Genomic DNA, 25,188 nt, shown 5'->3' on the forward strand with positions numbered 1-25,188 from the left:
CAGTCTCTCCAACTGACACCAAGCCGTGGTTTCTGAGAATAAGGACCTAGACAGACATTGCAAAGGAATTCAACAGCAGTAAGGCAACTATTTTCTTGCTCTTGACTAAAGAACATACCCTCACACACATACTTTTCTTTAATTCTAGATGTAAATACTGACCTTGCTTTTAGGCCCCAAATTCTTCTGAATAACCACCTTTTCTTCATCATCCACTAAAATCCCATGGTAGTCATGATAAGCTACTTCCCCCAGAGAAAGGGCTTCAGGTGAAATGGGCAAGAGACCACACTTCATTGCAGAAACCTGGGAAATATTAAAACAATTAACTTCTTGCAACAGAAAAAAGGGGGAAAAAGGATATATAACAGTGATAAGAACTATAATAAAATCCATTTATTACATATGCACATGACTGTACAGGCACATAAACAGTGGTCTTATGCTGCATCCCCGAAGCCTCTATTTTTCACAACTTTTGGATTGGAGACAAAAGTCACATTGATCTTGGGTCCGACTCAGTATGGCTGCTTTTGCATGACATCAACACCAACATGAAAAGAATCAGAAAAAAAACCCCACACCCACAAAACCCAAACACCCAAACCCCAAAATCAATGGCATCCATCATTCCTTCCACCCCACTTGGTGATTTATTTTTTTCCTCCCTCCAAAAAGAAGACACTTAGCAATAAACTTTGACATAGGTAATTCTGCAGCTCTGAGGGTAAAGTTAAGGAACATTTTTAAAGACTACTCTACAATTCACAATTTTCGGAAATTAATAATTTATCTTTAAAATGGTTGTATCACTGCTGTTAACCAGTTAAAAAAAATTAAATCAGAAAGTGAACTTTGGAATTTTTTGAGAGTCATCCGGTTACTCTGTTTCAAAGAGGCAAAACTGACTTGTAACCAGTTGTACTAATGAGAGGTATTGGAAAAGCTCCAAACATTTAAGAAAACCTTGATAAATTGTGCTTTACAATGCCAATAGAATATGGTAAAGCTCTTATGACTCACTGTCAAAAGATATGGTCTTTTGTGGTGAAGGACACAAATACTAAATCTGTATTTTCCAATTATAGAGCTCAATTTACTGTCTGACCACAGGAGGGTCTGATTGATTCAAAAAGAAGGCAGACTGAAAGGCTTTGTGCCCTTCAAAAAGGAAGCAAATTTCTGATTAAGGGGTACCCAGCTACCTTCCAGTTGTTTGGGGTGGGAGGAACAGGACAAATGACAAACTAAAAAGCGTACTTACCGCTGCCCCTGCTGGCGTATGAATGTGAACAATGCATTTAACATCAGGTCGAGCGGCATAAATTGCAGAGTGCAAAGTAAAGCCAGCTTGGTTTACTCCCAAGTTGGTGCTTCCACGATCAACTACGTCTCCCTGAAGATTGACTTTAACCTGGGACAGAAAAGAATGAGTTTCATAGATCAATCAAGACTGCCAAAAATCTGATTTAATTCAGCATCTACCACTGAAGGTCTAAAACCGTACTGTTCAGTATTTTATTTTAACAAGTGTCAAAATATGTACAATAAGGCTGCAGCCAGGTGACCAGGGCTCCAGCTTCAGATTAAGTGAATTGAAGGGGACATCAGGAACTACTGGATATGGCACAAGAAATCGCTGTGTCTAACAGGCGACAGTGCAAGAAGCTGACAAAGTTACAGACAACTCTGTGACAAATGGCTACATTTTACAGAAAATTAGGGTGGGTTTATAGAAGAAACTTGCAAGCTCTACAGATACCTGGAGTGTTGGGACCTTTTGGGGAGTAGGTTCTTGAAAGGCTAGCACCTAGGTAACCATATTACTGATATCATGTAAGGCTGAGATTGCCCAGCTGATAATATTATAAATACCAAATTTGGATATAAATGTAACCAAAGTGGAATAAAAGGCAAAAAGTAATTATGCATGGACTGTTTATTTGGGAGAGAAGATGATCAAAGGAGTTTCAAAGTGGAGAAGGGAAGAACAAGCACGGGAGAAACAGAAGGAAAGGGGCAATAAAGGGCCGGTCACATAAGCTGGCTGCTGGTCAGCGTGCTCCTCTGGCTAAGCTATGTGCCTCATCGGTGTAGTTTATCTTCTTATTAAATCCTGATCCTAGCTATTTGTTGTATGAACATGTTCTCTACTCTGTGTATAGCCATTTTGCTACCTTTACGCAACCTTAATTCTCAAGGGACTTCACTCCTGATACAGAGATAAAAATCAGAACACCTTTAAAAAAAACAAACAAAAAACAAACAGCAAAACACACAAAATACTCCCACAGCATGGCCCTTACCCTCTTCTAAAAATCTTGTAGTAACAAGAAAGAGCAGTTCTGTTTTCTCCATTCCCTTTCCTATAGCTTTTTCAAGTCAAGTTTTACAGGTGGTTAAGGTGGAGCTGTGTAAGACAAAGCCAGCTTTACAGATAGCTGAGGGGGAATATTGGGACCTTAAGGTGTCCAGAGCAACACAAGTTTGAAATGTCACTATTCTGCATACCTCATACTTACCTCACCTCTCTGCTAAAGGTTACTTACCTTACAGTAGCCAGGTGGAAAGAATAGCGTGAAAGTTTCTATTTTGTTTCAACATAGAGTCAAACGCATCTACTCAAGTTGCCTTCAGCAGCAGCATAGACTACACTGAAGATAAACACTCACAAAACGCTTCTGACTAGCTAACAGTTAATGGAGTTGTGTCTTCAACTACAGCCATTAGATCTCAAAAATATAATCTATCTACACTCTCAGCTACTTACATCATTAAAAGATGGCAACTTAAATCAGGCACCTGACACAATATCTCAAAATTGTAATTGGTTTGCATCGTTTATGTCTGAAACACACACAGTTTCCCTCGACAAGCCTGACTCAACAGCCAACAGCTTCCAAGGACACGATGTGGTTGGCTCTCCAAATGACACGGCGCCTCCTCACAGCCAGATCAACTGGAGACCTGGTGTGAACACGTGCAAAGACAACTCTCTCAGGGATATCTCAGCTGTACCCAAAAAAATCGTGTTCAATAAAAGTACTCTAAACATGTAACACAGAGTAAAATATTCTCTACTACTCACCAGACTAGATGCAGTAACTTCACTATAGAGAAGTCCAAAAGGTACAATGAGGAAGTGCTCCTGCTCAGAATTCACTCTGGCCTAAGGGTAAAACAAGAGTAAAAGCTAGTAAGACTATTTTATTAAAGCATACAAGAAGGTCCAAAACCCAGAAGTCACTTGTACTTCCCGAGAGGCAAGCATGCCTGTAACATGTGCGATATGACGTTCATGTATGCTGCAACAATCAATGTACAGCACAGTTAATTAACTCATGTTGAACAAAACCAGATGGCAGGTACATGCCAGAGTCCTTCAGATTGGTGGAAGGTAGTAAATCAGTGGATCCTGTGGTAATGACAACTAGACTACTGCGTATAAAAGGAATGATACTGAGAGAAATGAGGAAAAAGTTACTTTTTTTTTTTTTTTTAAGAAGAATGAGTTTATATTTCCAACTGTATTTCTACCCTAGTAAAACAGGAGTTATGAAAGATAATAAAAGTGAGACAACGCAAGAATTTGGCGCACAGATCTAAAACATCTTGATGCTGAGTTTCACCACTGATGCTTGTGCCACGTGAGACAACTGTAAGCAGCACAGCACACAACCATAACACAAAAATAATTCTGCCTTCAAACCATTCCCATCTTGGGACGCATCTGTTTAAAGTCTGTACAATAAAAAGTACGAGACAGCTAGGTAGTTTAGGTGTGTCTCAATGGAGAATTAAAAGGCTTCATATATTTCACTGGACACGTGAGATAACTCCCTATCTTGCTATTAGTATACCCAGTTTTTGTGGTGTTTGGCGGTTTTGTATTGGTTTTTTTCCTTCAATGTTTCTTAAAAATTCCATTTATTAATTTATTTACAAGATTTCCATTTCCCCTAGGACGTGGCTATTTTATGCTCCCTCATGTCTTCTACTACTTGCAACATTTAAATACATATATGCTTTGATATAGTTCTACCGCAGGGAAAAAACTTCTAAAATTAGTAGTTGATCAGTCATCCAAAAGCTTCTAGTAGAAATTCAGCTTCCTTTACAACCAGTTGGTAACATGCTACAGCATAGGAGCCTTAAACTGCACCAGTTAGTTCACGTTAACCTGTACTTTTATGGATCACCATAATAGTTTTCCATTACAGAAGTGTAAATGACCTAGAAAACATTTTACTTATTTATGCAAGACAAAGAACAGGTATTATTCAAAATGCCCCAAAAGCTAATAAGAAAGCTCAACAGGAGGATAAACAATCAACAAGACACAAAACACCTCACTTTAGGATTAGATCAAATAAACAGCTCCTGCCCTCAAAGCAACCCAAAACGTGGTGAATGATGTTATTTCTTCTGTAAACCTGTAATCTCAAATTCTGCATCACCCTGGAGGCATCCAAGTTACTCTACATTATTGAACCTGACATGAAAGCTTTTGATGCTCTGTAACTCTGCTTCTGTGTCAGGACTACACCAGTCTGAACAATTCCACACAGCAGCTGCCAGTGATTGATAAGGATCCAGAACCGCAAAGATACTCCACCCAGTTCCCCAATATGCTCAGACTGGCATATGCTCTCATATCCTCGCAATTCCTTTCTCCTCCAACACACAAGCCTATGCTCTTCACTAGAGGCTGCTGCATCTTTTCTCTTTCTTAAGAAATGCACTGGTAGCATTTAATTTGAAGGCAATCACCCAGTAATGAGAGCACCCACTCACAAAAAAAAACCCCTGACAACCTAAACTCCAGCTCTGCATGAAGGGGTAGGCACCACATTCCAAAGGAGTTCCTTACTACCATACTACTACTCAATGTATGGGTATACAGAACAAAAAAAAGTGTATTTTGTAAATATAACCACCTTGCTCTAGATGAGCTTCTGAAGGTAAATTTACATCTATTAGTCACCTTTCAGAATGCTGCTCACTGGAGAATTTGTAAAAAACAGTTGAACTATGACTTGTGATTGCCAGTGACAAACAGTTAACCAAGAGCTTTCCAGTGCCACTTTGCCATTCAAAATTGCCTGAAATATTTTCGGAATCTCATAGTCCAAGTGCTTTGATTGTCTTCCACCTGAATTCACATCACCGTTACCTAATCTTCCTGTGCTTCCCTCCACCAAAAGAAAGCAAACTTGAGGCACTCCACCCCAATCTCGTGCCCTTACCTTAACACTTTCCTAGGCATGCCAGTTTTCATTACATCTACCTTTTTAATCTAAATGCATAAACATTTCCAGGTCTGAAGATGAAAGCCATCTCCAAACCTGCTTCCCTAGTTATATTCTTACTGCATTTGTGTCCCTTTTACAAAATCAATTCTCCTGTCACACATAAAAAGTCAGGGGGCACTACAGAGTTATTTACAAAAAACAATATGTTGGATACGTTCCCTTACTAAAGGAACCACACAATGTAACCAACACTGCCTTGATGCCGTGCCTACCCATACCATTTATCATCTTCACCGGTTCACAAATAATACACCTTGAAATCTCAAAAAGCAGTAATAATAACATTACCATATCTCATTCAGACTGCAACTCGAAGAACTGAAAATACATAAAGGACAACCTCTGCTATGTAGGAAAAGAAACAATTCAGCTCTGTTAGGAAAACAATTGACTGGGTTGCACACCACAGCTGTGACTTCACTCACGAGATTCATGTTGATCATTCTTCTGGCATATAAAACCTCCTTGATTTGACCTCCATGTCATTACTTTTATGGGTGCCAGCAATTACTCAGTCACAAGGAAAATTGTTGGCACACTGCATTAAGCTAAGTAAATCACTCATGTTCAGAAGCACTATGGATTCTGTTTCAGAAAGCTGGTACCTTGAATAATAAAAGTCAACGTAATGACTAATAAGATATTTGAGTACTTAGGAAGGAAGCTTGCAGAATAACATACAAAATTATGCAAAGCATTTAAGATACTAAAAGATTGAGTCTTTGAGCAATCTTAATTTCATTATAAGAACTTGCATGTACACTCTCTTAAGACTCTATTCAGGCTATGGTAGTTGACATCCAAGCTGTTCCAGTTCTTATTCTTGAGATGCAGTGACAAATCGCTTCACTATTATACTGCTTTCGATACCACTTTGCTCATCTTCCACACAAAGAGAAAGTGACACATGGGGGAGGGAAGCAATTCTCTTGTATGTTAAAACAATTGGCTCAGTTATCTGTTGATTCAATACTCACTGTTATATGATTGTAAATAAGCTGAGACCAGCCAAAGAGATCTGCTAATCTGTAGAAAGCTGCCAATTTACATCGCAACAACTTCTCCCCTTTTTCATATGCAATGGAATCTGATCCTCTCAGATCATTCACTGGTGTCACCATCCCAAGACCTGAAAAGGGATAAAAAAAGCACATGGGGGTTTGTGTTCAATATCAGTTAAAACACAGTGACACACGTCACTGTTTTAGTGGTTGTCCTTACTAGTTTATGTCAACATATTAACCTAAGAAATGGATAACAAACTTGAATTACTATAATGTCATAATTTGTATCACACAAATGTAATGACAGTCTCAGACAAGGTCATTTATCTTCAGTAGACTCAGCATTTGTTTCCTTCCTTAATATTCATTAGTGCTAAGGTGACAGTGTCTTCCTTAGCAAAATATTTTCTTTTCTGTTTCAAACTAATAACAAACTTCATTGTTAACAGAAAAATGTAACTGCAAATATTTCACTTTTCTCGAGTGAATTTGACTTGGTATTCCTGAAAAGGAGAATTATACACCTAAAAATATGCACAAGCTAGAGAGAGGAAGATTATGGTAAATAATTACAAATACTGTAGTTCTAGTTACAGTGCAATTAGAAATGTGGTTAAAAGCAGAACCAGGCTATGCTACTGTCTAAACTACAGATTGTGGAGTACAGGCAAGGATTTATATTATCTTAACAAAAAAGCTGCGTGTATATGCATTTGCACATTTCGTTTTTCTTCTTTGTTTCGCATAGCTTCACAGAAGAAAGCTGCAAACAGCATTTCAATGGCAAAAATAATTAGTTTCTAAAGAACCTCATTGTTACTAGACTACTAACAAGCATTTAATTTTCCTGCATGTGGTAAACAATAGCAATAGTTAAATCTTTAAATTTTTTACTAGTGCTGACTTATCAGACTGACTTTTCAATTAAGATATTATATTTGAAATAGCTTTTGATATAAATTATAGACATGAATCACATTGCATACCGCTGTACCATTTACAAACTAATCAATCCATTTTACGTTTGCAGTGTTCCTGTGAGCAGAACAGGGTATCATTTGAACTTCACAGCACTTTTTGTTTTATTCACACTGTCTTCACTCTAAGCCTTTCAAAATATAAAAAAAAGAATTCCACAGTCTTAAGTCAAGGTGCACTCACTCATGTTCAATGCAGCCATTCCGCCCTGTGGTGCTGCAGGGTAGACATTTGGTACGTTCGTTGTCATGAAATCCGCAATCTGTTGTAAAGCCAATAAACCTGTTGGGTTCTTCCCCTTCTTAAATTGCTCCTGGATCATAGATTCCAGCTCTTCGCAAAAAGCCTAGCAACAGGACATTGCATGTCGTAAAGCATGTTAAAATGAACTTCAACCTTTCATACACAGCTTCTTTTTAGCACTTAGATGGTCCTATAACTCTTCTGAAAAACAGCTCAGGGTAGAATTACTGGGTGCACACTGTTACTTGAAAATATTGCTCCCCGGTGCTCCAATGATAAGAGTAATTTTTTTTTAATGAACGGAAATTCCAGCATTGTCTTTTCAAGTAACGCCAAAACTCATTGAACCTACTCCTATGGATTTCTGAAGAAGGAGCAGGATGTACAATTGACTTTAACACAAAACATGAAAGGAAAAGTAGCAGAACCAGAAAAAAAGAAGGAAAATTATCCGTGTGGCTGATGGGATGGTGAGGTAAGAGGCATCCAGGAACACAGGAAGGAATAGGCATTAAGTTTTTAAAACTTTTTTTTTTCAAAAAGTGTGGTTTACTTTTTTCCTGGATGTTTTGGGGTTTGTTTTTTTTGTTGTTGTTGTTGGGTTTGTTTGTTGGTTTGGTTTTTTGTTTGTTTTTTTTTTTTTTTTAACTCTGAAAGGAAGAAAACATTTTTTTACTATTGCTGGTAGCTGCTGCTTTTGACAAGAACACAGGAATTTGTACCAAAAGAGATGCATTCCAATCGTCAAGTGAATCTAAATGAAATGGGTTGATTTCGAATAGAAAAACTGTAAACGTACACCACTACATCCCTATTCTTAACAGAGTCATGTCCTGAAGCATTTTGTATCTCAAGTTACCCATCAGTTATCACAAAAGGAACAAATGTTATGAGAGAAATTTTGTTTTGTGCACCTACTCCCTGAGGGAAACATGTTCAATATTAAATTTCAATCATTCATAGTTATTATTGTGCAACCTTTCAGAAAGAGATGTATAAGAATATTTCATATGTCAGAAACATGCATAAAAAGCTCAGCACAGGACAGACCTGCCTTGTACCATCTACTCCAAGAAGAGTTACTTAATTTAAATGTTTAAATGAATACTAAATATATGAAACAAGAGAAAAACTGTCTGACCAGGACTAGATAGACGACATGAAAAAATGTTGACAATTACGCAGGAAATTCTGAAAGCAAGACTAAGGAGCTGCGTCAGGAATAGACAATAAAAATTCAATCAGGTAATATGAGGAAAAATGAGATGACAACTAGGATACTTTAGAAGAAAGGCCAACCAGAAAAAAGATCAAATGGATCTAAGATACCACAAAATTCTCCAATTCCATAGAGATACTAAAAATAGAGATAATAAATTTATCACTTTAAAGATGGTGCATTTTCTTTTCTTACTGGGCTTTGAAGAATCATGGAGACTCTCTTCTTCTGTTCCATCATGTTAAAATCCTGGCGAAGGTCAGGTGCCATATTCCTCTCTCTCAAATAATCTGGATTGTTTTCATCAACTCGATCAAAATACCTCTCCTTATGAGGGGCTGTTGTTGGAGGTGGTGAAGTCACCACCCCCACACCAGAATCACCATTCATAGCACAGTTTTAAGGAACCTGTGAAGAGAAAATAGAGAAGAGGAATAAATCAAGCAAGCAAGGAAATAATAAGAATTCCATGTTTCTTGTTTAATAGTTCAAATCCACCTAAAACTAGCATGGCTTCCCAAAACCAGAAACCTCATCTATGCAATTGGCTAGCAATATTTTAGAGGAGAAAAAAAAAATTAAAAATACATTAGAAATAGGCTAACATATATGCCAAGTGATATATGCCACATATGAATATGCTACACCAAACTCATGCAAGAGTTTCTATTTAAGCTACCTCCAGTTCTTCAAGGTCTCTACATAGCTTGATTTTCAGAAGCATGAAAGTCCTTCAGACCTTCTCACAGACAATGACAGAGAAGTTCAAGACATGTGAAGTCTTAACTCACTGGTTTGGTTTTGTTTCTTTTACTTAAGAAGTTAAAACAGACAGAATACTGCATAAATCAGAATTTAAATCAGGATATTACACATGTTCATTAGTATGAGGAATCAACCCCACCAAAACATGCCCAGATTACAAACACATTTCTGGAAACAAAAGTCAGAAATACTGACTCTACAACCTGAAGCATGGTTTTCAGAAATATATTTATTTCTGGTTCATTCAACAACACACACATCACTCCATTAGCACGCCAGTTTTGGAATCTGGGAAGCGCACACACAAACACAGCCCCCACCCACTGGCCAGGGTTCATTTCAGTTTTACATGTTGTAATCAGCAATTGTGTGTATCTACTAGAAAAGCTGAAAACTCATCTGGTATTGCTCATACGCACATTCTTCTTTCACTCACAAGAATCCCTTTGTGTAACATTATCCCAGTTTTCTGGGCCCAATATTACAACCTTCATTCCAACATCCTTTTCAGGAGATTTTTTGAAGCCTTCCACTGACAAGCCAACCGTTTAATAAAGCCACCCTTGCAGCATCTTGAGACTCAAAACTCTGATTCCTGATCATCCGACATATCATATTAAGCTTTGTCAGAAAAGATCTATTTTCTTTGCATGTTGTACATGATTAAACAAAATGTCACTAACACAAACTGTACTTCACTGAACTGTAATAAGAATTTTTAACTCTGAATGGCTTGCTAGTTCAGCAAACTGAAATTATTTAGATTATACACAAAAGACACAAGGTTGAAATCACTTGCCATCATGACATTTACCAACTTTACTAAGAAAATGAGCCAAGAAAATGTAGTGGGTCTTTTCCTAGAGATGGAAGAATATATAAAGAGAACAAAGCAGCAGAATCTAGTAATGCTAGCCCAATAATGCGGAACAGACTAATTTTAATAATACTGATTTAGATTATGCATCTTCAGCTTTGCAAGAACTAGTACCATTAAAATCTGGTGATATTATTAAGTCATTGCAATTCTTTTTTGCTATGTAGTAGGAAAGGTTGTATGCATTCTCATTTAAGTAATGATTAATCTTTTACATGCTATAACTAGTAAATTTTTTAATATATGTATATTTTCTTTTACTTTCTTTACTATTTTTATATTTTTCTTACTGACTCATCTTGATCTGTACTTGCTTGTGGATTTTAATCTGATTAGAAATTTACTTGTGTATTTATTAGCTACAACCACCTCAGATGTGGATGCACACAGAAAAGGTAAGTTTACATAAATTATTTTGAAATGCAGATTATGTTGAAATCATTGCAGTGAAGAAAATTATCTACTTCAAGACTTCACAATTACCAGATCTCATCCTCTTTAATTCTTATATTCTAAAACAAGTTTCAAAACTCAAATGGTTTCTTATTTCAGAAGGAAAAAAAAAATCACTAAACTGAAACAGTTAAACACAACAAGCAAAAGAGAAGTATTTTCCTTGACTCTGCAGAAGAGGATACTACTATGAGGATCTATGTCACCACTTAAGACACACGAGTTCTGGATGCTCAGAGATTTCCACCCACTGAGTTGCTAAATAAATAAACACACACACACACACACACACACACACACACACACCCCTCTGCACTGTTTAAAGGATTTAATTTTAAACTGATCAGTTTAGGCTTTAAAAGACATAGTCAATTTTTTTTTCCTTTAAATCAGCACATACACACATCTTTATTACTATAATTTATTTAATTACTAGCTTTCCTCCACCCTGGAAGAAATACAAGCTAATTCTGCATCTTGTGTGTGCCTGAGCAGTCTTATTTAAAGAAGAGAGACCTTATCACTGTCTACAACTACCTGAAAGGAGGTTGTAGCATGGAGGGTGTTGGTCTCTTCTCCCAAGTAACAAGTGGTAGGACAAGAGGAAATGCCCTCAAGTTGTGCCAGGGGAGGTTTAGATTGGATATTAGGAAAAAAATTCTTCACAGGAAGGGTTGTCAGGCATTAGAACAGGCTGCCCAGAGAAACAGTGGTCACTATCCCTGAAGAGGTTTAAAAGGCATTTAGACGAGGTTCTTAGGAACATAGTTTAGGTCTAGAATTAGGTTATGGTTGGACTTGATGATCCTCAGGGTCTGTTCCAACTGAAATGATTCTATGATTCTAAGAGTGTAGACAGATCTGCAAACATAATTTTGTACCTAATTATTTACTCTTACTTTCAGAGTCACAAATGCTATTTCCAGATGAATTACATACATCATTACTTATCCTCACTGTTTCTTACTCAAACCAGAAGGAAGCTGGTCCCTAACAGCCTGCACAGGCAACATCAAAATGGGATCACAGTGTTTTGGTGAAGTTGTATTACTCCTTCACTCCAGCATAAGACTGGAAGTCAAGAAAGTCCTGGGAAGATATTACTGTTTCATCACTATGTAGTGGCAATAATGTAACAGTAAATTCAATGTTTAACATTAAGTGATCATTTCATATCTAAAGTTAAATGTCAGTTTCATAGTTCATTTTGTAGGTACCCAAAATTAATGGCATCTCCTCCCCAAGGTCTAGTAATGAACTGTTTTACGACAACTGTAATAGTAATTGTTTATTTTAATGTCTGTCAGCTACTGAGGTAGAGGTATTGATTTTTGAATTAGAAACATATGTGTTCAAGAACATTTTGCACAAGCCATTGGAATTTATTTATTACTTTCTTCAGAAGACCTTTGGGAATAAAGGCAAGATGAACTCTCCAGTAAGAGCTTCAGTAATATGGATATGAATAAATAAAAGGAATCTGAACAGTTAAGCTGAACACACTCTGGGGAATGGCAATAGTGATAAAAACTGGAAAGTCACATTGGAAAGATTACAATAGGCTGCCCAGACAGTAAAAAAAAAAAAAAATGAAGACCATCTTCAGACTCACAACTCTTCAGCACAGCCAGTTTCTTTACAGTGTAGTGTACAACAGCCCCCAAGTAAGATAAACTAATGTCAAAGGACTTTTTGCCATGATAAGTGTTTCTATATGAGAGACTGTTCTAACACAACTGTGTCAGAAAAAGCCACACCCTTAACTGAAAAAGCCGTGTCTGGAAAACTAAGAGCAGAAAAAGCCCTTTGCTCCAAAGCAGCTATTTTGAAATATGGAGACACAGTCAGGGGGAACAGCATCTATTATTGGGGAGGTGGAATAATAAAATCTAAATCATGCCTTATAGTAACTGAAACAATTAGATCCATTCTTCTAATACATTTGTACATATAAAACCTAGAAATCTTGATAAACCACCACATCAGAGGAGAGCCACCAAGCCAAGTGACACCATGTCGTACTTATCACAGGGTACACATATATGTGTGCAAGTACTACGAACAGGTTGCTCATGAAACACATTTTTGGTCATGAAACCAGCTTCATGGGGTTCATAGCACATTTACAGATACTGGGCACTGTTTAAAAAAACATTCTAAAACATTTGTATTAATACTTTGGGTTACTTTTATCTTTCAAAATTCTTCTTTCCCATCCTTTGCTAACGCAAGCAAGTTTCATCACAGGATTCACCTAAGAGGAAGTGGTGTTACAGAGTTCAGTTTAAACAAAACAAAAGTTTTAGAACAGGAATACAGCAAAAAGGAGAATGTCCATTTCTAAAGAGCTTATATTCCTCAGTACTCAATATGTAGAGTTAGATAATGCAAATATAGTTAAATTTAAACAGGTAAGACAGTGAATAATACCCAATAAGAATCTACAATAACTTACAGGCACAGTAAAAAAACCCTTAAATCTAAAAAATTATATCAAATAATTTTTAAAAACTCAACAACATTGGATTTGGGCTGGGATCTCACTGTAGTTATTAAACATAGTTAAAACTTTAATATTAAACTAAATTCAATACCAGGAATTTGGAAGAGATCTGTTAGTTTATAGGTTCAGTCTCTCACCTGAATCATCATCATAAATATCATGTGCACCTTGAGAAGACAAGATGTCTCACAACATATACACTAGCAGGGGCCAGCTAACTACATTTCTTGGAGGAAATGAATTTTTGCTGTCATTTAAAACATTGGTTTTGTTTTGTAATAACTTGCAATGGGATATTTTTTGCTCCTCCACACTCAGAGGAAATTGTTTTGACTACGGCTGCAGTCAATGGGATTTGATCTAAAGCCTCACTGCCACCAAAGGACTGAGCACACCTCTTCACCCCAATCCAGCTTTAAATCTGCTGAGGTCAATTCAGAATAACAATATACTCTGAGAAGCAGGAAGAAAGTTGTGACAATAACACAAGAGAACCTAAAAGACTTCTAAAAAATTCAAAATACACAGCCAACCCAAAGGCAGCAGATGCAAAAAACAAACAAAAAACACACAAAACAAACAAACCAACCCAAACTACAGGTTTTGTTGTTGTAGTTGTTTAAGTTCAGGAGATTTATCTGGTCAAAACCTTACAAAATCAAGTAATTTCAGAGAAGAAGAAACACAAAACAAAAAAAACTGCCCTCTTCCTGGTAGCTTACACTCTCTAACATACAAGCAGAACATCTTTATAGGACTTTGTGTCAAATATGTCAAAGTAAATGAGCAGCAGACTTCTCCACTGTTGATACAATCCCAGTCACTAGCAACAAAGACTGAGGGCACCCATTTCCAGAATGTATAGCTTCTGAAACCTACTTTGACTATGATATAGTAATGTGCTTTGTATCAGTTTTATTCTGACAGCTCTTTCAACAAGTTCTCTCCTTTCACACCAGAACTATGTCACTAAGTCTAGCAGAGGTGAAAACAGGTTTGACAGGAAGTTACTGCGGAAGGGACAAGGGTGTAGTCAAACAAAATAAAATAAAACAACTTGTTTTCTTTACTGTTGTGCAATCAGGTGTCTTCAAGGAGTAAAAGGTTTATGTAAGGGACAAATCAGACAGTGTGATGGTAGAGGGAGGGAAGGGAGCTCTAGTTTGAATGCAAACAAAAAAAGGACAGGGAAAGAATAGAGAGAAGACAGTAGTTTTACGAGCCACAAAAGAGTGTCAGAGGGACTGCTAATCTGCAAAGCTGCAATTCCTGCACTGGGCAGTTGTGAGGTGAGAGGGAGGCATCGTGAACAGAGTTCACCTGAAAACTGAGTTGGCGGGGAGATGACAAGGAAGCAGAACATCCACCTGTAGAAAACAGTTACATTATCACTTGGTATCTGAAAACAAACACAACTGTTTATAAATTTGCACTGCTATCACTTCACTCAATATTCTGGTACTTTCTGTATTTTTTCCAATTTTCCTTTATTTTAGAATAACCTTTGCCAAACTTGCCCTTTAAAAATTAATATAACCTTGTAATAGGGAAATTATTTATAATTTGCACTACAGTTTCCGCCATTTTCAGTAAGAACATTTTGGCACCAATGACACTGGATTTGGTCTTGTCATTTCAAATGTTTCCTACTGAACTTTTAAAAGGAAAAACTGGCACTATCTTAGGAAGTCTAAGAACAAAGAAGGTAAATGATGACTGCACTACTTACTAGACAACATACTTAACATCACGAACAATTAGATTATTTTTCAGCAAATGTTCCTAGCTCACGCATCTTCAAAATTTCCTTTGCTCTTTGTTTTCAAACAGGAAGAGACTATTTCACAAACAAGAACAGCTATTTAGCTTGTACTGAATGCAGGCACCATCATCTTATTTATTAACAGAGATGCTGCAAGCTAAATACAGGACTCCAAAAATTTAGAGAAATTAAACAAAAAGTTTGTTGGACTAAAAGTATTGCATTCTGTATCTGCAATATCATGCCTTAGTATCTAGGGCAGCAGTTCAAGAAACAAACCATGCTAGAGAAGAAGAAGAAAAACCAACCAACCAAAAACCAACTAGGCCAAGTCACAAAACTTCCTTGAAATGCACCTAATTTGTCAGCAATTATTTCCAGCAAAGGAATACAACTGGAGACAAAAATTAAGCTAGAATTACTCAGTGCTGGGAAGGCAAGATTAGAACTGAATTCAGGAGCCATCACAGATCACTATGGAGGAATTGCAAAGATAATGCGGTGGTGAAGTGGTCTTCTATAAGCATAAAATAAAATAAAGACCATTAAGTAGCAAAATTATCTTCCCTAACTTTGAAAACAAACACAAAAACCCCAAACGAACAAAACCACACCACCACCACCACTGTGATATTATTTCTGGTTCTAATATACACACTTCAAAAAAAGACATGAAATATCAGGGCTCCAATGATCTAGAGAGTAGAAGACAAACTTGTAGGGATTAGTAGCTTGACCTATTTGGTTAACCAGAAAGGTTAACTGGTCATAGAGGTGACAGGGTCTCTCAGTCCTTCTAACAAAAGTATGGACAGATTTAACACTTGGGAGTGAGTATCAGACACATTAGCCCTTGAATAGAGATGGCAGTTTCATAACTGTATATACACAATATTGAGTCAATAACTCTGCTGTGAAAATCCTTATAAATCACAAGTTTTAATCCAACTTCCAGAATACATTCTACGGAGTCTGCACTGAGATTAGTCCCGTCTGCTTCTGAAATCTATGAATCTGCCCTTCCTTCTTAGGCTTTGGGAAAAATAAATTCCCACATGCACAATATGCTCATGTTATTTGCAGCTTCCAAAGCACTTCTAGTATTCTAGCACTTTCTAGTGCCTTTTTTTTAAATAGCACCTTCCTCTGCTGGTAGGTTGGTGACAGCTGGAGACTGAATGTCAGACAGAAGGCACAAGTACTCAGAGACAGTACCAAAAATCCTCTTAATCCTTCTCCTACACTCAGGTCAAACTGATCAGACTTGCAATCAGGACAAATTTTCCCTCAGATCAGGTGGGGTATCTCTTACTATTTTTAAATGTTCTTCTGCAGCATTAAGTGCAAATCTCCTACATGAATCATTCAGGCATATCTTACCTGGCAAATTTCAGTGACAAAAAAACTACATGTCCCCAAATACCTCAGCTTGTCTCACAAGCTTCCTTGATGCGTTCAGTAGTCTAGTGCACTTGAAACAGAATTGCTCAAGTTTGTGTTGTTATTTTTGTGGTTAGTTTTTTTTGTTTGGTTGGTTTGTTTGGGTTTTTTTTTTGTTGTTGTTTTTATTTATTTGGGTTTTTTTTAGTGACATTCAACAACCTGTAGAATAAAAAGGGTTGCACTGGAGAGCTGGTCTCTCTGTGCCTTACTGACAAAACTATAAAATTTGTTGAACAGAAAACATCAGTGACAAGGATTTTTTCCAGCCTGCTTTATTGCTACATTAAATTTCATCACTGATGCCACAAAGAATCGGCTACACACACCAGTCAGTACTACACAAGAATGAGTCACAATTCATTTTCATCTTCTGGTTGTGCAGAAGGTATCTGAGGTTAAGGTAGTCTAAGATTCAAATATTTTCCACCACTAACATTCACGGATGGTACCGGTACCAGTACCAGATAACAAATGTACAGTTATTTTTGCCATCAGGGTCACAAGTACATACAAAGAAAGAGGTTTAACCCAAATACTGCTTATTTTTAGTTTTCTGTGAACCCACATGCACTCCCCAAGCCTCATGCCAAACATGCCAATAAGCCAGTGCCCTCAGATTTTTGAACACAGGTCAAATCAGAGCACTAGCTTTCCAAGGGCAGGGCCCCAGCTTTATGCAATGAGTATTTAGAAAGCTTGAGACAAACTGATCAGCATGTCTGACCCAAAAATGAAAACTGGCCACAAGCTGAAATTATAAAAGCTGCTACACTTTCAATTCCAACACCAAAATTGTGGAACACACAAATACACATAACAGTTTCTCAAACAAAGATTCAAAGTTGACCAAAGCAAAATTAGATGTTTAATTTGCCAGTGTAATAAATCAGGTAAAAAATTTCCATAATTTTCACATACATGTATATGAAATCAGATTTTCCTAGGAAACAGTACGCTTTAAGTCATGAAAGTCCCCAAATTGCTTAGCAGAATACTCCACACAGTCCCCTGCAAGGAAAGCCATCTTACCCAAGAAGAGTCTAATGCTGTTTCACAGAACAGCAAGTTCAGGGAGATGTGCAGTGATTGCACCAGTAGTTTTCGGCAGAAATGAGACCCAGGGCAGGACCCAAGATCAAGGACAAGATTTTACTACTGTCCATCTTAAATTTGGGATTGCTTCCAACACAGCGGGTCAGGAGAAGAGTGCCCAGCACAGGCTCTTCCCACAGCCGTGCGGAGGCTGCGGCGCTGTGTGAGAACTGTGGGGTTCACAAGCAGCTTTACCGAAGGCAGAAGACTCCAGAGCTCATTTGAATGCAGGACACAGTACAAATCCCAGGTGTCTAAAGGAAAGTCACACACATGCTCTGGGTGCAAAGGGAAGAAGAAAGCGAAGTTTTTTTCTTCCCTCAAGATCTTCTTTTGACATCAAGATTCAGTAAATTACGCAAAATGAACAAGGCCCTTCCACTATGCGATATGACCACAATAGCACGGTTTCACTTTTCCTGTAAGGTTTTATAATTAATATTTTCTGATAGCACTACCTAGCCAGTGCTACCTTTTTTTTTTTTTTTTTTTAAATAAAGGGCAGTGGACAATCTGAAATTAGACATTAAAATCTAACTTTATTAAAATGCTTGTTAGCATTTTCAAAAAGGCTACATACCAGATCAGTGCCTGGGGGGAAAAAAAAAAAAAAAGGCGAAAAAGACCCCACTCACATATCCAATGCTATCACACATGTTAAAAAAAAAACCCTAAAAACTTATATTTAAAATGTAAATTATCTTTCCCATTCACTACTGTTGAAGCCACTCAGAAGCTATGCTTTCAAAAAGTGCTGGCCGTAACAAAAGCTCCTACAAATGAGAGAAGAAAATAAAACTAATTTTTTAAACAGGAACATTGATACTTTAAAAATGCAAGAATTTTCAGTAACTTTAGGTATTCACATCTAAAGTATTAGTGTTATGACGCATAAAGGATCAACTGAAATGCAGCAGTGCATAGGCAAAGTGGCCCCATTTTGGCCAGGATCCAGTTATTTTTATGGAGACTGAATAGCAAGGGATGAGATTTCTGAAATGTGTTGGCAACAAACAGAACGATGTCATTTAACCCTTGGAACTATTCTGCAGAAATAACTTCTTCCAGAAGAGCTGGCTGACGTTTTGTGTCTTTATTTATGGGGGAGAGAAAAGTAGTTGGAGACCTCTCCCCTCAATTATACAGATCCCCAAAACACTGCCCTAGATTTGTTACAGCTAGGATTTCACTATATGCAAGCAGGAGAGCTATTTTATGGGTTTGGTAGTTGTTGTTTTGGGGTTTTTTTAAGTTATTTCAAGTTAAACTCTGAAAACATCTCTCATCCTAGGATGAAGAATCTGTTGACTTACTCATTTGGGTACTACCCTATGGAACAGAAGACTTCCTGGTATAAACCCTTAAACTAATTAGATACCACAAAGATCAGGTCATTTTAGTTTTAAACATAATTGCACTGACAATGTTAGAGCAAATTTAAATGCACTGTATTCCAAGGATTCAAGTCAGCCACAGAAATTATGACACACTGTAAAAGACAACTCTACACTTTACAGCCTGAGTATATGAACCCCACAGAGCAGTAGCAGTGAAGGTGGGATGCCCACAATCCCTCCACATTGCCTACGGACATGTATGAACAAAGACACCGAGGCACTGCTTCTCAGTCTCAGCCCTACGATAGAAAAGATCATACCTCAAGAAAAATTTTCTATTTACTATTACTGTTCATTAAGATGCTGAAGCTGGAATGTTTCAAGAGTGAAGCAAGAAAATGATCTGCAGGGTTTTTAACCTCAAGACATCTAAATGCGGAGACTAGACTTACTTTTTTTTAATCAAAGAAGTCTACTAAGAAACTGACATTCTAAGTCAAGCACAGGTATTATTACATTCTGCTTGACAAGTTTATTCTGTCTGTGTAAACAGAGCTTAGGGATTGCTAAGAGTTCTGAAGAAAGGAGTGCAAAATCTAAATACTCTAGTTCAACTTCTTCATTCACCAGAAATTATTAAACCTTAATAACAGCTCTTACACATCCTGATTTGGAGATAAAACATTCTTATTGAAGCAAGGACAAACTAAAAGTGCATAAGCCTATCAGTTTTGCTCTCCAGGTTGAAATAAAGTATTTGTCTGTTCCTTACAGTAAGGAACAGTGTCACTAATGTTAGATTGTACTAAATTATATCTGTTTTTCTTATGCTAAGACATTCATTAACCCTTCTCATGTTGTTCTGAGCTCCTGCTCTGAGGTAGATGGCCTTGGAAAAAAATCTAACTTGCTATCCATCAACAGTGATAATTAGTTTTCAGAGAATATACCCCCCCCCTTTTTTTTAAGAGCTTATATTCCATTATGCATTTTTTATTCAAACCAGAGGTACACTAAAACTGTGGTTTTTTAATACCATATCCCATTTCTGTTGATGGATTTGTTAAGCAATGACATAAATCTTAAGTATGCTCTGGCATAATTATGTAATAAACTCCAATAATAGAATTCAAGAAATAGGTTAATTTCTTTATGCTTTTCAGGAAATGTTAAGAAAGTTATAAGCAATTGGTGTAGCTGCTCCAAAAGATTATGAAATCATAAAAAGAAATATAAGGAGGCTAAGTAACACTGTGCCACCACCTGGCAACAGAGCCACAGGGTGAACTTACTGTTCCTTGATGAATTCATGACTAATATGCCTATAACTTCAGAGATCCAACAGCAAATGCCCCAGAAGGAAAATTCCTGCACTATTATGAGATGGGTTGGTTCAGATTTTTTTGAGATGGAATTAACCAGGATAGTCACGACTAGGTGCATGAAATCAGCCACTATTTTCTGGCAGAGAATCCAAGTAACTTGGAAATTGCTGCAGTGATTAGAGAGTGTGCAGGCATTATGCTAGAACCGCCAAGTTTGACATGTGAGCAGCACAAATACTGTTGATGGGTATGCTATCAGTTTGAAATAGAAGAGAGTGAATCGAAGTACATAAATGTGGTACAGGCTAATATGATGACTGGAGACTTCGAGTAGGCCTGAATCGGGCAGATGAAGGCAGTAGAGATGCTCAATTTTTCGTGAAGTTCTCATTCACATTCAGCTGAGGGTTTTCTAGGTGGCAGACCCAGTTCTTTTACACCACTTGCCAGTTTTGATGTAGGATGGAGGGAAGGATGGAAATCCAGATAAATTATGAGACCAATTTAGCCTCTTGACACAGTAGAACTGAACAGAATTTGAAACGCCTGTATGCAGGAGGAAACAAATATCTTTGGAGAATGCAAACCTAAGTATTAATTTTCATGTAGACTTTCCATGTGATATTTTATATTGCACATGAAAACAGCTTTGAAATGTCAGCCTCACATACAGATATATCATCCTATTTCCAAATGGGACAGCTAACACCCAGGCTTATTGAAATTTCAAAAACTCCTTTACATGGTGGTTAATCGGGCATTTTTAAGTCCTTCAGGTAGATGAAAAAATTTTAGGAAGACAAAGTGGTTTACACCATCCTTCATGCCCCCTACACTGAAAATTTCTGAACAGCATTTAAAAATACATACTCCATATAAAGGGTGTTAACACCATCTTTATATAAGTCTTAGAAGTGCCAGTAAAACAAAGTTCATCCCATTACACAGTTCCCAAATCCAAGAGCATTCTCTCTTCCATCTCTCGGAATGTTACTGGCAACTTTAATCTACAGATTAAAGACATATAAACTTTGGATAAAATTCTTACTGACACTTATCTTCCTGTATCAGATTGTTGTTTGTTCTGTCTTAGGAAATAGTGTGTCAAGAAACCCCCACAATCTCTATTTTAGGAGCAACTCGTTTCTGCTTTTCTTTTTTCCCAGGCAAGTGTGAATGTGCTCCCCACCCCAAATCATGCAGTCATGTTTCCTACTTCTGGGTAAACTTCAAGGGTCAAGCACACCCACACTGCAACAGATGAAACACCACGAGAAAACCATCTTCCTCATCATGTTGTCTCCCTTGTCAGGCAAGTATTGCACAACTGAATATGGCTGCATAAATTAACATCATGCAAACCCAGGACTTATTTTCCAGTTGAGATTCTCATGGTTTCCACCTGATGGTGGCAAAAAGATGTTACTTACTTTGCCCTGCGGGGTTTCAGAATTACATTTGGGGAGAAATACAGTAGTCCAGTTTCTCCAGTCACCGTAAATCATGCGAATACAGTGTTTAATAGCCATTTTAGTGAAGTTACTTTCAGAATCACAAATGCAGTTGCCTACAGCAGCCCAGACTTCAACATTTCAGGAATCACGGCCACTTTCAGACTTTATAGTAGGCCTATTTCTTAACTAGGCCCATTCTAGCCTCCAGACTGTTACATTAGTCAATGGAAGATTCAACAGAATAAAGGGGAATGCACAAACACAGAAGGACATGCACAAACCATGGCAGATTCTATTTGCATTGCAGGAGGACAAGGACTAACCTAAGTCTGATACTTGCTCAATTACTAGAATGGCTGTAGGGCCTCCCACACCACCACTAATTAACTGACAGAACAAGCTGCACTTTGCTCTGCTGTTACAAAGCAGGCCCATTCCCAAAGGCTGCCTTCATTGAAGAGCCTGAGCCAACTGCATTTAAATCATGGGTCTGGTTCCAGCCATCCAGACTGGGACCCAAGGGGTACAGACATCAGCTCTCCCTCCTGCTTTTCCACACATCCAGCTTTGAAAGAACCAATCCCAAACACACAGATCCTCTTGCAAGGTTTGGCTCCAACCATTAGGTAAAGACAGAGGAGCACACCTGCCTTAAACAGCAGAAGTATCCAAAGGTCCCAACAGCTTTGTATGGTTACGAAACTAAACTAAACCATTATTAAAACCAAATGAACAAAACTGAAATCATGCTTCTGGCCATTCTGCACTTACTGACTTCAAATCCCAAAGTAAAACATGAAAGGCTCCTGTTCTATACAACCACATACTTTCAGATTAAACTGAACACTATCCATCCATAAAGACTAACATCTTTACACAGGGATTATTTTAGTTAACAAACATTTGAAGATTAGTAGTAAAACCCCCAGTGTTTCTACACATCTGTCTTAACTGGTTGTCTATAAACAACTTCCCTGACTTGTCTCTATTATAGATTTTTACTCAGACCCCTATCCAAGTAATCCCTCTTCTATCTGTGGGCAGAATACCCTCCATCTTCCAACATTACCACTACCAATAGCTAGAAAACTTAGAAAAACACAGTGTGTCTGCTGGTCACTTGTAGTGACCAGAGACTTTTCCCCACAGTATTCTAAAAATCACACCTAGTCAACATTTGGTTTATAATCGCAAAAATAGAAATTTAAGATAATGAACATCAAGGATACACAGTTGCATTGAATCAGTTGGAGTCAGACAGGGTCCTGGATAATCCACACAGCACTGTCAAAGTACTTTTATTCCTCACTCAAGTTGCAAAATGAACTCTTTCTAGAAACCCTACTGTCACTATTTTATTGCTGAAATATGTATGTACAGTTCTTTCAAGTTCATTGAAAGGCTACTGACATCAGAAATTGCAAAATAAAATGACATGCACGCAGTATTCAAAGCCAGAATTCTAACTCAGCTTTTACAGTGTTTTCCCAACCAGCATGCTGTCGGATACATGCCAGCAGTTTCTGACCATGCAAAGTCCAACTGATCTCAACAAAACGTTAGAAGTTGGTAAGCAGCTCTCCAATGAGATGGGCAAAACAACTGTGTGAAGTGAAAACAATAATCACTTGAATTTGAGCTGAATTGTAGTATTTGTTTTTATAACAGTATTTTTTTAAGTATAGAAACACCTACTCTAAGTTTTTGTTTCCATGTTTTGTAATGTAAGTATATCAGGCTTTTTCAGGAGCACAGTTTCACATTCAAACTCTCCCTGAACAGTTATTCCCACATTGTGCCTGCTATACTGCTGAGCCTACACAACTGTTAGTGTGGTCATGCTGTGAGCCAGATAACCAGCATGGTTGGGTAATTTGTAAACAAGCCCCCCCATCCAAACCTGCAATCAGATCTTTTCAACAGAACGTCCTGCCCTTAAGGGATTTCAATAGGATCTAACATGTCCACATACTTAAAAGCATATTAGGCCACAGGCAATTTCCACATTGTTGGAGTTGTTCAGTAACGAAGCATCCAATTAAGCTTATGAAATCCAACAGAAATCCTATAGGGCCATGTGATACTTACTATGCCACTAACATAAAAACATTACCTTTCTATGCATATCCAGACACCAATATATTCTATCGGGTCTCTCCCAGAAGTCCCCACACAAGGTATATACAGTCTATATAGGCCATTCAGCTTCAGCTCCCTTTGAGCGAGAAATTCGTAGTTGCAGACTCTTTTTTTTTTTAAATAAAAGTCTACGAATTCTAATACTCAAATATTAAGCCTGAAGCTTTTGTCGACTGCCCCGATTTCATAAGGAAGAGATTATGCAGCACTCCCTTTTGTATTCAGAGTTTCTGTAGCTGCCACAGTAAAAAACATTTAGGGATTTACAGGCAAACACCAAAACTTTGTCAAAAGGGAAAAATTGCCAAACTCCATCAAACTAGTGGTTTAGCTTTTCAAATATCTGGATTAACCATGGAGAGTGTGCAGCCTTCAGAACAATAAAACACACACACTCATTTGCAGTGATTTACTGATTTACGCTTTACACCATAAAAAAATCATATCCATTTCAACATTCCTTGTGTAACTGATATAGAATGTTTAATCAATCTTTGCACCATAACAATGACCATAACAATATTAAATAATAAGTCCCATGAGCTAATGCAGAATGTAACTTCGTAAACACCATTTTAAACATATTATGTGTAAAAAAAATCCTAGTGAAATAACCTGTGTAATGTAATCCAGGTTTCTAAAACTGTTTCTGACCTTACAGTATCAATTTTTCTGTTCTACTTCCACTTATTTTTCTCACCTGTCTTCTCTAAACTAAACCATCTTCAACTTCCTCTTCTGCCTCATACCAACCCACTATCTTCTTTCCTATTAGTTTCAGACCTTACAACAGAATTTCAGAGATCTATCAGCTAACAATGGAACAGGAAATACTTGAAATAAGACCTTTTTTCCCCCCTTCAATCTTATTAACCTCTATGAACATCATTAAAAAAATGGTTTAATGAAGACGTTCAACAACACACAATAGCAATATATCTCACTAGCTTAAATTACCCTTATTTACAAGTCTTGTCAACCTTATCCCTGATCTTCCTCTACGTTACCCTGAAGCTCCTTGCGCTTCTTTGGTCTCAAGCAACCTATACCAGACTGTTACCTCAAATTTGTTTCAGTTTTCTAGATCTCTAATAATACAGGAAGAAATGAATGATAACAAAATCTAGACAGCCCACTATCCAGTTATTGTACTGTATCTTCTTGATGCAAATTTGCTCTGTGCAGATGCCACTGTCTCCATCAACTAGGCCTTAACATTCTTCAAGGGAAACTAATCTAATCCAACAAGTCTTGGAAAGGATGTACACACTCTTTTCTTGGG

The 25,188-nt window shown here is 37.4% G+C and overlaps 1 protein-coding gene across 4 annotated transcripts in view; it reads right to left on the bottom strand.

Annotated features, from left to right (window-relative positions):
- ADD1 (adducin 1) overlaps positions 1-25,188 on the bottom strand; it is a 60,925-nt gene that overhangs the window by 23,372 nt on the left and 12,365 nt on the right. For all 4 annotated transcript variants that reach the window (XM_082050459.1, XM_082050457.1, XM_082050458.1 and 1 more), the window contains exons 2-8: positions 8,952-9,164; positions 7,478-7,640; positions 6,290-6,441; positions 3,089-3,169; positions 1,265-1,414; positions 163-306; positions 1-46 (exon numbers count right to left, since the gene is read on the bottom strand). The exon at positions 1-46 is cut by the window's left edge and continues 53 nt beyond it. In XM_082050459.1, the coding sequence (XP_081906585.1) occupies positions 1-46; positions 163-306; positions 1,265-1,414; positions 3,089-3,169; positions 6,290-6,441; positions 7,478-7,640; positions 8,952-9,146 (931 nt within the window). In that variant the 5' untranslated portion in view covers positions 9,147-9,164. The remainder of the gene's footprint in view (positions 47-162; positions 307-1,264; positions 1,415-3,088; positions 3,170-6,289; positions 6,442-7,477; positions 7,641-8,951; positions 9,165-25,188) is intronic.

This window comes from Streptopelia decaocto (assembly GCF_964273445.1).
Source record: "Streptopelia decaocto genome assembly, chromosome: 4".
Classification (NCBI taxonomy): Eukaryota; Metazoa; Chordata; class Aves; order Columbiformes; family Columbidae; genus Streptopelia; species Streptopelia decaocto.